The sequence below is a fragment of the Lemur catta genome, chromosome 9, assembly GCF_020740605.2.
Source record: "Lemur catta isolate mLemCat1 chromosome 9, mLemCat1.pri, whole genome shotgun sequence".
Lineage (NCBI taxonomy): Eukaryota > Metazoa > Chordata > Mammalia > Primates > Lemuridae > Lemur > Lemur catta.
In genome coordinates, this window is record NC_059136.1 from 67964076 (window position 1) to 67977094 (window position 13019).

At 35.5% G+C, this 13019-nt stretch overlaps 1 protein-coding gene across 1 annotated transcript in view; it reads left to right on the forward strand.

Moving 5' to 3' along the window:
- MMP16 (matrix metallopeptidase 16) overlaps positions 1 to 13019 on the forward strand; it is a 277953-nt gene that overhangs the window by 251954 nt on the left and 12980 nt on the right. Inside the window, exon 8 of the mRNA XM_045560992.1 lies at positions 7211 to 7361. Within this exon, the coding sequence (XP_045416948.1) occupies positions 7211 to 7361 (151 nt within the window). The remainder of the gene's footprint in view (positions 1 to 7210; positions 7362 to 13019) is intronic.

The following is a 13019-nucleotide window of genomic DNA, read 5'->3' on the forward strand; positions in this document are numbered from 1 at the left end:
CATCCTACTTCTTTGATCTGTAAAATAAATGAAGGTGTTAGTCTGGATTCTTAACCATTGTTCTGATCCAGTACATCTGAATCCTGTAATGCACTCCCATCAGTAACACTGGCTCAGTTCAAAGGTACTAGGAAAACAAGTAGGAATCTCGACTCCAGAATAGGCATTGTTGTTTTGATTTTAAAAAATTTCATTAGACACTATATGTTTCTTGAGAGGAATAGCATTTAATTTCAAAATTATTTCTGGGATTATTTGTTTAGTGTTTATCTTCTCTGCTAGTAGATCAGCTCCACGGGGACCTCTTGTGCTGCCTTAATCGGTGTATCTGCATCTCCTAGTTCAGTGACGGGCTGGAATAGGTACCTAATACACAGACGTGCATAGATGGATGGGTGAACATCATTGGAAATCACTGCAGTAGATGATCTATAAAGTTCTCTCTGACTCTAAACATTCTCAAAGATTATTCTTTTCTGTTTATAAAGCCTCCCTGTCTTTAACTGACTTGTTGATATTTTCCTCTGCATTCTGCCAAGGACAGCGTCAGTAAGGACTAGTTTTTTCCACTTGCTCCAGAATATGTCAAGCTTATATGAAATCCAGTGAATGCTTTTATTCTGCCAAAGAGGCAATATTTTCCTTGAGAACCAGACTGTCTGATGGTAGTTAAAAACCCACCTGTCATATATAAACTAAAATGAGTTTAATATGAATGTCACACACTTACTCAAAAACTAAAAAACAGAAACAAAACCATTTCAGTTTTGTAATGTGAAGACCTTACCTCAAAATACAAAAGGAATTGTATAATTGTATTTTATTAATAAGCACTCATAAAATTAAATGTTATCACTCATAATTATTGTTGAGTTATTTCCTTGAATTCTGTGCTGCAAATAGCAAGCAAGGTGGTGTGTTTCTTAATTTTTTGTGTAGTAAGTGCTGTGATTCCATCATACAACTTTACAGCAAATGTTTGCTGATAAGTTTTCTGTTTCACTATGTTTTTTAAAGGAAACAAGCGCATTTTAAAGAAAATTACTTGGTGTTTATTCCTAACAGAAAAAAAATCTAATTGAGATCTTTTATAAAAGACTTTTATTATTAAAAGTGAAAGATTAATTATTTCTCCTTTACTTATGGAAAACACTAAACTCATAGTATGGGAAAATATTTCCAAAGTGTAGTTTTAAAAAAAACAGTTTTTTAAATAAATAACAAGAATTTCCAAGAAGAACTGTAACTCCTTTTCTTTCTTCACACATTATCCTCTCCTGACACACCTGGACAACATATAAACTAGGCGTCTGTGCACATTGCCTCCCGCTGCGTGTGCCAGGGCGTCCTGGGCATTGATGAACCGAGTGTACTCACTGGAAAAAAGCCTGGAAAAATTTAAAGACATTGTCATGCAAATGATAAAGTTTAGGAACTGCAAAGGGAAGTATTCTAAAGCATACTAAAGTATTTCTGCTTGAAAGGGACAACCAACTGAGTTGAGCTGATAAAAGATTTGCTCTAAATAGCTAGCATGGGAGGCATCGAAACTATATATCCTTTCCCAATTAAAAACGAGATGAAAAGAAAGGATGTAATAAGTCACTGAGATGTAGGCCAACAGAACAGGCCTTTCTTGCTTTTTCATCTATTGTTTTAAGACTTTCTATTTTAAATGCCACAGAGATAGGACTAAAATATAGAGCATGCTGTGAAGCAGCGCTCTGGATTTTCCATCTCGCTGACTTTGGCAAGGAAGTGATCTGGACCTTTGGGGTGAAGTTTCTTTTTTTAATGTAAAATATTCAGATTAAACAAAGGCTCAGGATAGGTGTGTATTTTTATGACAGTATTTTTCAACCCACAGTTAAATATAATCACTTAAATAAATGGTTTTCCAACACAATGCTAGGGCAAGCCTTTATATTTTCTCAGACCTGCTAGTGGTTATAAAATTCATTTTTCATGCTCTGTTAACAACATTTCAGACTAATGCCCAAAATGTTATTTATGTAGCCTTTAATGTCCTTTTTTGTTAAACTTTTGATCCTGTATTTGTGATTATTCATAGTTCTTGGCATCAATAACCATTTATTAAGCATCTATTACTTTTCAGGCATTACATACAAGATGCTGCAGGAAAATAGTGTGTTTGATATAATGTTATTCCTCAAGTTGCTCACAGCCTAGAGTGGGTGGCAGGCTTGTTATTCATTAAAGTACAGTGTACTAAGTAATATGATAAAGGTAAAGACCAGGTGCTCTGGCAATATAAGATGCCCGCCTTACTCACGTAGGAAATGCTTTCCAGAGAAATGCTAAGCTAAGTTTTGAAAGAGCTCTCCTACTTTTTCAGAAAGGGAGATAAATGGAATGTAGATTAGATAAGAGACCCATATTGAAAGGAAACTTGAAATGACATATGAATGTATGTGGGCTTCATTCTGAATGCAATAAAAAAACACTGAAAAATTTAAAGAAAAAAGAGGCAGAAATCAAGGATGCACTTTAAGGAAATCCCTTTAATGCCGACCTTGTGGAAGATAGATAAAAGGGAAACAGATTGGAGGCAGGAAGACAAGAAAACTGTTGGAATAATGCAAGCTAGCAAATAAAAGGGTTACTCTGAACGCACATGGCTGGAAGACAGCATGGCACGTTGGCTAAAAGCCAGGACTCTGGCCAACAGACTTGGGCTCACCTGCATCTAGTATCTCACGTGATGTTTGGATGTTCACAAATTTATATTGAACAGTCTCATTCAGTTAAAAGAAAAATAAATCCAATCAAGTCAGTTGAGTTTATGGGGAACTTATGGTAAGGAGTGGGTGTGTAACAGGCACTCATACGGCTCAGGAACTGGCTACACTTGCTGTCTCTCTAATAGGCCTCCTGGTCTCTCCTCCATTCATTGCTTTGCACTATGCATCTACTTTGCCCTTTGCATTCTATTTTCTTTTTGAGCCCATCTCTGTTATTCAATTTCTACTTCCTCATAGTGTCTGCCTGCCTGTGGTCATCGTGGTTTCTCAGGCCTCATACTACGTAATGAATGCATGGTCAATTCCTCCTGCTGAGTAGGAAAGTCTCTCAGTATTCCCTGGCTCATATTCCCAGGTGAGACATGGATGGCCCTGCCCGCCTTGCTCATCTGACCAAGCCTTCTCTCCAGAGCTTCCTCTGTAGCATTTTCACTGGCTCTAGGCTTGGTTAGAGAGAGAGGTTATAAAGAGAGGTTACAGAGAACAATGAGACCTATCTTAGGCTCATGGACAAAGCAGTTACCTTTAGAGGGGATGATGGAAAGGTATCTCTAGTACCAGTGGCAATAAGAATAGACTTCAGGGGACAGGTTCAAGTGATAGTTAGGAATTCAAATCAGCTGAATGTAATGATCCATTTAAGTGTGAAAAATAATGAACAGGAAGTTTTCTGATGTGAGCCACAGAATAGTGTGCCATCTGCCCAAAAAGGGCAAATAAGAAAGAAGAAAGATATTTCGGATGAGTTCAAATCCAGTAGCTAACTATATATATATATATATATATATATATATATATATATATATATATATATATATATATATATACACATACACACACACACACATATATATATATATACACATACATATATATATATATAGTTTGGCATTCAAGAGATATTGAACTAGAAATGTCCATTTATGACCACTCTATTTTCTGTTTGGCTTCTGAAGTTTTCTTTTACTTTAGTCTCATCACTGCCTCTTGTTCCTCCTCCTCACTTGCCTCGTCTTCCTGCTTCCTTTATGTGATATTTTGTAAAGGTCACAGGTTTCTGGAAGCCTGGTTCTGGTTTCTCTTTATCTTATCTGTATACTCTTCCCAGGATAATCACACCAAATCCTAAATTAGTAAATACCACATTTATACTTGTATCTTACAAACTGTTACCTTCAGACTGACATATCCAGTTGCCTACATGACTTCTTTATATCAATATCTCCCTGACATCTCAGACTCCTGACTTAAACCCCCCATGGCTCAGCCACCTCCAGTCCTCTTTATCTTATTAAATAACACCATTATTCTCTCCTCTACTCAAGCCAGAATTTGAGGATTATCCTTGATATTACCTTTATCTTATTCCCCTCAGTGAATTCCTCAGCATTGCCACTCAATTCCATCCCCAGAATATATCATGATTCCATTTTTCTCTCTTCCACCTCCATTTCTGCCACTTTAGTCCAAACCACTATCAAAGAACTTTTTTATTTAACTATTCAATGACATCTTATTTCATGTAGAATAAATTTCAAACTCCCACAAAGGTTACAAAATGATCCTCAGCTCTATCCTTAAATTCCTGTCACACTCTTCTAGCTACACATCAAGCTTGTTCCCATCATGGCATTCGTTCTCGATGTTTCCTCCACCTCAAACAGTCCACACTGGGCTGGCTTTTTTAAATTATATAAATCACAGTTGAATGGAAAAATCATTCTTGTGTCCAATATAGAGTAGCCCTAATCCCATCACTATCACATTATTATCCTTTTTTCTTTTTCTATTTTTATGGCACTTTGCTCTCTGAAGTTATCTTCATTTATTTGTTTGCTTGTTTGAGGTTGATTTTCCCATACCCACTCACTAGAATCCAAGCATCATGAGATAGAGATGTTATGCTTCTTGTTCACTGCTATATCTCTGGTGCCTACAGCAGTGCCTGGTACATTTACTAAGTAAATTGTTGAGTGGATTACTCAAGTGATTAATTAACTCTTACAAAAGTCCCTTGGAAGGTCCTCTAGTCCATTTTTCCCTTTATAATTCATTTTTCACAAAAGACCAAAACTCATCTTTTGAAAATATAAAAACAATCACATCCCTCCATTAATTTATTTTATTTTATTTTTATTTTTTTGAGACAGAGTCTGGCTCTGTTGCCTGGGCTAGAGTGCTGTGGCATCAGCCTAGCTCACAGCAACCTCAAACTCCTGGGCTAAAGGGAGCCTCCTGCCTCAGCCTCCCGAGTAGCTGTGACTACAGGTGCTCACCTCCACTCCCAGCTCATTTTTTCTATTTTTTGTAGAAATGAGGTCTCACTCTTGCTCAGGCTGGTCTTGAACTCCTGACCTCAAGCAATCCTCCTGCCTCAGCCTCCCAGAGTGCTAGGATTACAGGCCTGAGCCACAGCACCCGGCCCCCTCCATTAAATTAATCTCTTTGATGGCTTCCCAGTGCATTCAAAATAAGACTCAAACCCATTATATTGGTTTTCAATTCCACTGTCCCTGCTTATTACAATCCACTGGTATTCTTTCAATTCATCGATTGTACAAAAGTCTCCTCGGCTCTGAATGCTCTTCCTGACATTCTTAGCATAGTTATTTTCTTCTCTTTCTTTAGATTTTGTTTCATCAGAGAGGTTTTCTCTGACCTTATTCCTTAAAGTAAGTCCCCTTTATTTTCTTTTTCTCCATCTCTGGTGGGTTTCTTCACTTGTTTTCAATGATTACAATTACATATGTGAATTTTGGTTTTCATCTGCCTCTTCTGCTGCCATGTGGGATGATCAGTGTATTGATCAGGTCTGTCTTGTTCATTTTAGTATCCTTGCTACCTAATATGATGCTTTGGATGCTAAAGATACTCAGTAAATGTTGTTTTAATTTAAATGATATCAAATGGTGGTAGAAAGTCCTGGAGTAAATGAGATTACCCATGATTACAATCTGGAAACTCCTAACTAAATTCAGCCTAAAGATGTGGGTGTTTTTAATTTGTTTGGGGTTTTGTTGTTGTTGTTGTTATTTTAGGGCAGCACATTGTTTTAATTTTTTTTTAATACCTTTAGGCATTACATGAATGCTACAGTTTATCACAGTCCTTATCTACGGGTGGTTTTGAAATACTGTAGGAACAAGTAAGGGTCTTACTTCAGTTAGAAAGGGCATAGAAGCACCTTTCTTTGCTAGATACTAACCCCAGGAGGGGCTGGTGATCCAAGAGGATGCTGTCACAGAAAGATTCAGGAGGCCCAGGGAAAGGGAGCAGGGAGGGATATAGGCATTTAGGACAATAGATATTTACCAACTTTTATGTAAGTATCTCAGTGTAAGTGAAGATACTCCATTCCTATCATCCCTAACCCAGCCCCTGTAGGTATTGAGTTTGTGACTCCTCCAGATTTAGAATAAGAAGAGAAGAGAGCAGAGAATAGAGTCTGGGAAACATCAACATTCAAGGACTGAGTAAAATAAAATAAGCCTAGAAAGGAGCAGCTAGAGCACAAAGAGAGAAATCAAAAGAAAATGGTTTTCTTGCAGCTCAAGGAGGAAGGTACTTTAACTGGTCAATTGTGTCAATAGATAAGGGTGAAGAATTGTTTAATTAGAGCTCATTGGTGACTCCAGAACAAAAGGTTTAAGTGGACCGTTAGGTATGAGATCAGCTTTCAGCAGAGTGAGAAATGGCTGCAGACCATTTGATAGGCACACCAAAGAAAGGGGGACGCGGTGGACAGTCTGCAAGGGGCATGGGGAGGGCATGAGGAAGTGTGTTGTCTATAGAGAATTGTCAAGCAGCAATAAAACTGACTTTAGTCAGACTTTAGCAGTCTGTCTGCTTTTTATTAGCATTGTGCTCCAGAAATTCTGAACAGGTTTAGGGTTAAAATTTTCCACCCCTCAGTTACCACTCTTGAAGAGAGGAATAGTGTTACAGCTGGAAGAGGGCACAAGGTCAAAGGAGGATGACTTTATAAGACTAGAGACACTGTGAGCGTTTATGTAATAAAAGGAAGAATCAGCCCGGAGGAAGTGTTTTACTGGAGTAAAGGTTATAATCACTAAAGCAATCTGAGGGCATACACATTGCACAAAACACAGGAATAATTTATCCTTGAACAAAAATAGGGCCTCTAATTTCTAGGGGAAGAATCTTTGATCCTTGACTCAGAATTGTTTCTTTAACAGATAAGTTGTAGACTTATTTTATGTTTTAAACTAAGTCACAAATTTTGGTTGTATTATTAAGTAGTTATTCATTGTATCCACTTCTGAAAATAGCGTTAATATTTCAAGAATAACATCAATGTTCCATATTGACTGCTACTAACTTATTTCAAGAATTTAATTATAATAATTTTAAATACATTGTGTTAATAGAGATATTCTAATTTCTGACATTAAATTAATATATTCTGCATTTGCACTTATTTCATACAGGTAACAAATATTGGGTGTTCAAGGACACAACTCTTCAACCCGGTTACCCTCATGACTTGATTACTCTTGGAAGTGGAATTCCCCCTCATGGTATTGATTCAGCTATTTGGTGGGAGGACGTTGGGAAAACCTATTTCTTCAAGGGGGACAGGTCAGTACACACTTCACCTGAGGGAAACAGTTAACTAATGTTTAGAGAAGTCAACATTTCTAGTCTGTCATAGACGTGCTGTTAATGAAAAATCTGTGTTAATATAAACCCAAGAGTTCATGCAATTGAAAATAATTTTTAAATATTTTTAAATAATATTTAAATAAATCTTCCTCTAATGTACTCACCTAATATTACTTTCGGATGAATTATATATATTTTCTCCTTTCCCCGTAATCTTAACATGCCTATAAAGCTCTGTCGGCATTGTGTATCTGTATCCTTGCAGTGCATTTTCTTACGTTTTACTTTATTTAGGAAAAGAAACTTCTTAGCACAGTTTTTTGTGTGTGTGTTTTCACATTCATAGTTAAAGTTTTATACTTTGCATGCAGTTAATTGTGTGAACATTTTCAAATAACTTCAGTTTGGTTATAGGTTCTGTTTCTTAAGAGGTTGTTTATTTAGATACCAGCAAGCAGATGTTATAAACTATGTATAACCAAACTATCACCAGGCTAAATACATTTAGCTTAAAGCATAATATTACTTCCCAGCTATTTTACTCTCTCTTACTTTATTTTCCTTTTGTGACATTGCTAACAGGTTAATAAAATGAAAGAGAATTATTAGTCTTATAATTTACAGTATCCACTGGATATACATAGCTCCACCTATCCCCTCTTTTTGACAGATATTGCCTATAAAATATATGTGAATTGAAGGTTATATTTTTATTAATTTAAATAAATATTAAATAAGAAAAGTAATAAAGATTAAAAAATCAAATTTTAATTATGCTATTACTAGCTGGGTCACAATGTGAAACTCATAAGTAGTCTTCGCTGGTTTGTATAATAGAACAAACTAAGTATGCCATTGTACTGCTTTTTACAAGTAAATTTTTAAAAAATACACACATTGAAAAAATAGGCATTAATGTCCAACATGCCAGTATTGAGTTTGCCTTATTAGCATAAAATAACCTTATAAAATATCTCCAACTTCAGGAGAAAACTAAGTAAGGATATAAACTGGGTTTATTTTGAAATATACAATTTTTAATCTCAAATTGTTTGTAATATTGAGCTTTCTCTGTGAACAAAAAGATCTTGTCATGGGCCTCCATAGACAAGAATGTACACTTTTAAATTTATTGTTACTAATTTTATATACATCATATTTCTATATATTTCTAAAGCAAAATGTTACATATTAATATACAGATTTTAATTCACTATAATAAAGCTAAGGCTTTGCTACAATGCTTCTTACTAAATCACAAGCAGAAAAGATACATCCAATAAAAATTTGATTAAAGGAAAAGATGCCCTTACAACCACAAAAAGTATAATGACTCAACAGGATGTAAGTGTAATAGAGTTTGAAAAGAGAAGAATGAAGGACTTCATTGCTGCAGCATAGTGACCACTAATAAAATAAATCTGCAGACTTATAACATATTCTTTAAAATGTTATGACCCTTAAGGTTGTTAAATCCCCCAGCTGTTTTTAATTGCTTGAATGTACTCTTTGAGGACTAGGTACAATACAGAGATGCACTTCTCCCTCCCCACCCCCCAACCCCCGAGAAAGAGGTAGAAAGAAAAGTTTGAGGAATCACTTTGGAGAAGTTAGCTGCTAGGGGACAGAAAATGAAAGCTTATTCAACAGTTTTAATTAGAGTTTCATAGATGATAATAGAAACTGCCATTTCATTATCAGATAGTCCTGTTTCCCACACATGCAGGAATTACTTCTAAAACGTTTCCATTCTTCTAAAAATGTAGCCCTTACTGGAAAATTTAAGTTTAGAGAGCAAATTTGGCTGCCTCAAACCAGTGAAATCAATGAAGTTAGATATCAAATTTATAATAGAATAAAGACAATAGTAAGTGTAAAAAGTGTTAGTCCATTTGCTTCCTACTCAAGCCACATGCCAAATATAGCAAAAGGTATAAAAATGCTTTTATTATTTTTAAGTTCTTTTTAAATGACTGTGGTTTTATAGGTTTTAAAGATATTGAAAGCAGGATTCCAGTTAATTTCCATATATGTGATCTTATATAAGATGTCATGAATTATTGATATTTTATAAAGAGATCACTTCATATTTGTAGAATTGTATAATTCCATAGTCAAAGCATTTGTCAATACATTAATTCTAGATTTAAAAGTAGATGGAAAAGACATTACATTATCTAACTCAAACATATAAACAACAATTCAATTGTCACTTATATGAGAATTTATTTTCCTTATTTCTTCTCTCCTCTCCCACTGCCACTTCTCTGCTTTAAAAAAAGAAAATAAATTGTGTTAATGGTTTTCTATTTCTCTAAGGCTAAAAGCAGATGGGATTTTAGAGAGTATCTAGTACAAGTGTAAAAAACTCAACCACTTTAAAGGGATCGAGTGAATAACATACTTTACTGGGTAGAGCAGTAGTGTCTAAGGCAATAGGGAGTGGTGGGTACTGCAGTGGGTACAAGCTGCAAAGTTGCAAACACTAGATTTTGCATTCAAAATCAGGATCATTTAAAATAATTTGCTAGACAAACAAAACACATCTTTAAATTAGATTTGGTCCAGTCCTGCCATATGTCAGCTCTGCGTGTTCTTCACTTCCTACCAAAATCCAGACACCTTCAATTACAGTCCACCAATATCCATCCCTCTCTGCCTAACTGCCTGAAGTGATAGCGTGAACACGAGGCAGCCCATTCCATTCTCAATAGCTCTAATGCCTGCCTCCTTAAGATTTCTGCATCCGTCCTGCCCTAGCCCTCATTCATTCATTCAAAAATTAATTTCTGAGCACAGACTATGTGACATATGCTAGGTAATAAAGGTAGAGTAGTAGAAAAGATTACAAGGCTCCTGCTGTCATGGCACTTAGATTCTGTTGGGGGAGATGAATAATGAACACTAAACAAATTAATGACCCTGATAATTTTCATAATGAGAAATGCTAGAAAGACATAAAACAAGGTGATGACACAGTAGAGACGCATGGGTGGTAAGGACTGGTTGGGAAGTTAGGGTGGAAGTCAGGAAGGCCTCCCTTGTGAAGGAGACACCTGAGTGGGGACTTGAGCAGGGAGAAGTTTCAGCCAGAAATAGGAAATAGGAAGCTATTCAGAACAATGTGTTACAGGTAGATAAAATAGTCGTGCAAAGGCAATAGTGTAGGAATGAAGTTGGATTGTTCAAAGACAGAAAAAAAAAAAAAACGTGATTGCTAGAGCACAGTGATTAAGTGGTAGAAGAGGTCAAACAGGTAAACAGGGACCGGATCACACAGGGCCCTATAGGCCAAGGCACAGTGTTTGGATTTTATTCTTACTGCAGTGGAAAGGCAGTGGAGGGTCTTCAACAAGAAAGAGACATGATCTTACGCGTATTCACAAAGATCATTCGAGCTTCTGTGTGAAGAATGCACTTCAGGAGTGGAAGCAAGGAGGGTCGTTGGGAGGCTGCTGAGGGAGTACGGGAAGACAGGATGGTAACAGTAGAGGTGGGCAAAGTGGATGGGTGCAGGAGACATTTCTAATGTGATAATAACAAGTTGTTCTTATGGCTTAGATTTAGGGGAGACGAACAAAACAAATCAAGGGCAACTTGTAGGTTTTTCACTTGAATAAGTAAGTGGTAGTGCCAGTCCTGGAGACAGAGCAGACAGGGGAAGGAATATTGGGAAAAGGGGATTAAGAGATTCAAAAGTCCATGTTCGGACTCAGGTGCCTATTTATACACCAAGTGGAGAAGTCAAGCAGGTAGTTGGATAATTGAGTTTGCATCTTAGTGGAAAGGTCAGTTGGAGACACAGATTTCAGAGGTATTGACATATACGTGGTATTAAAAACAGGGGCCCACAGAAAATCTTCTAAGTATAGAGATAGCTAAAGAGAGTAGATGAAATGATGATCCTTTAAATAGATCTGTAAATTCAGATTAAAATATCTACTTTTCACTGTTTCATACACACCGTGGAACTCAACGCCTCAGATTCCTACTTGCCCTTTTCTTAATACACTACAATTTGGTACTTGGATGCATTTTGATCTTCGTAGCATTTAGCTTAAAATGCTATGTTTCTAAATCATCTCTCAGCATCTTCTCACAAATATATCTGAGACTCTACTGCCACATTTCATTGTAAGCTTAACTGTTGAGAATTTTATGATATTCTCAAATAGAAATAACAAAATTTAGACAACAAAATTTAGACCCATTTTGGTTTTTCTTATCAGTATCACTAATAGTCAAATAGAAAAATATACATTTATTTCCTCCAGCTTAAGTTGTGTGTTTATGAAGTAATTACTTAATGTATATGTTTTTAAATCATCCAATAACACAGTAAAAATTGATATTTTCCATTCTGTTGCATTTTTAAGAATGTTTCTGCAGAATGAGATTTTGAAGCATTAAGAATATTTCTCTCAAAAAAATCTGATTAAACTCAAAATTCTACTGTAGAGAAAACTGATAAATAAGAAGAAAAAGATAAAAGGTTCATTTATAATAGCCTTTATCATTTACTGACTTTTCTGCACAAAATTTCAAATTTTTTCCACTATAATATCTACATTTTAAATCCCTCAGTTTATTTACACGGCGTTCCAATCTGAATGTGCTAATTTACTTCTCAATGAACCAATAAGTTTATTTTTCAGGGAGGAAAAAAACAGTGGGATGAGCTTTTTTGTTTATGTTGAAGCATGTTCAAATATGTTAGAAATTAAAATATAAACTTGTATTTATGAATAAGCCTCAGTACCTTTTATAAAACAGCACTGAATATAGTTGCATAATTCTAATCATATTCAGGTTTACTGGATATATGTAAAATTAATACACAACAGACAACCTGAGGGTTCAAACCTGTGTTGAGTTTTTAAAAATTTTTGAAATGCACCCAAGTTATCGTTTTGCATTATCTGCTAGAAGAAGGAAAAATGCTTTTATTTTGACAAATTCAGACCAGAATTATGTTCCTACAAGAAAGAGTAACAAAATTTACATTCCATCAATATTTTCTTGAAATGTGATCCTTCTAAATCTTATGTGTCTGGCATATAATACAGGTGCTCAAAAACGTATTGGTGGTGAACGGATCAATGAGTGAATAGAAAAAGGGAGGAAGGAAAACTATACCCAAACAATGAACATGAGTTGCTTAGGTGAGAGCATCGAGAGAGGAAGAATGACGGTAGCAGTGCAGTAACATGGTGAAAATGTACCAGACTATGAATCAAAGAGAGTTAATTTGAATTTCAATTCTACGACTTTCAAACACAGTAAAATTGACTAAGTCATTTATCTTTGAATAATATGATACCCAATGCTCTGTCATTGATTAAAGTGAGTGACCATACATACTAAATCTATGGTTAGGATATCATGGTAGAGAACATCACAATATACAATATAAAACATTGTTAAGGGATTTAAGTGAAATAGGATAAAATAATCTATGTATATAAATTTACTTTATAGCTATAAAACACTAAATAAAGTCTAGGTATTATTACATGAAGACTATTATAACTACTTGTCAGAAAACTAACCTGGTTTCTCAGTATATAGTGATGTTACTGAAATCACATGCGGGATGTGATCCCATTGTCCTCAGGCTTTTAAATGATTCCAAGC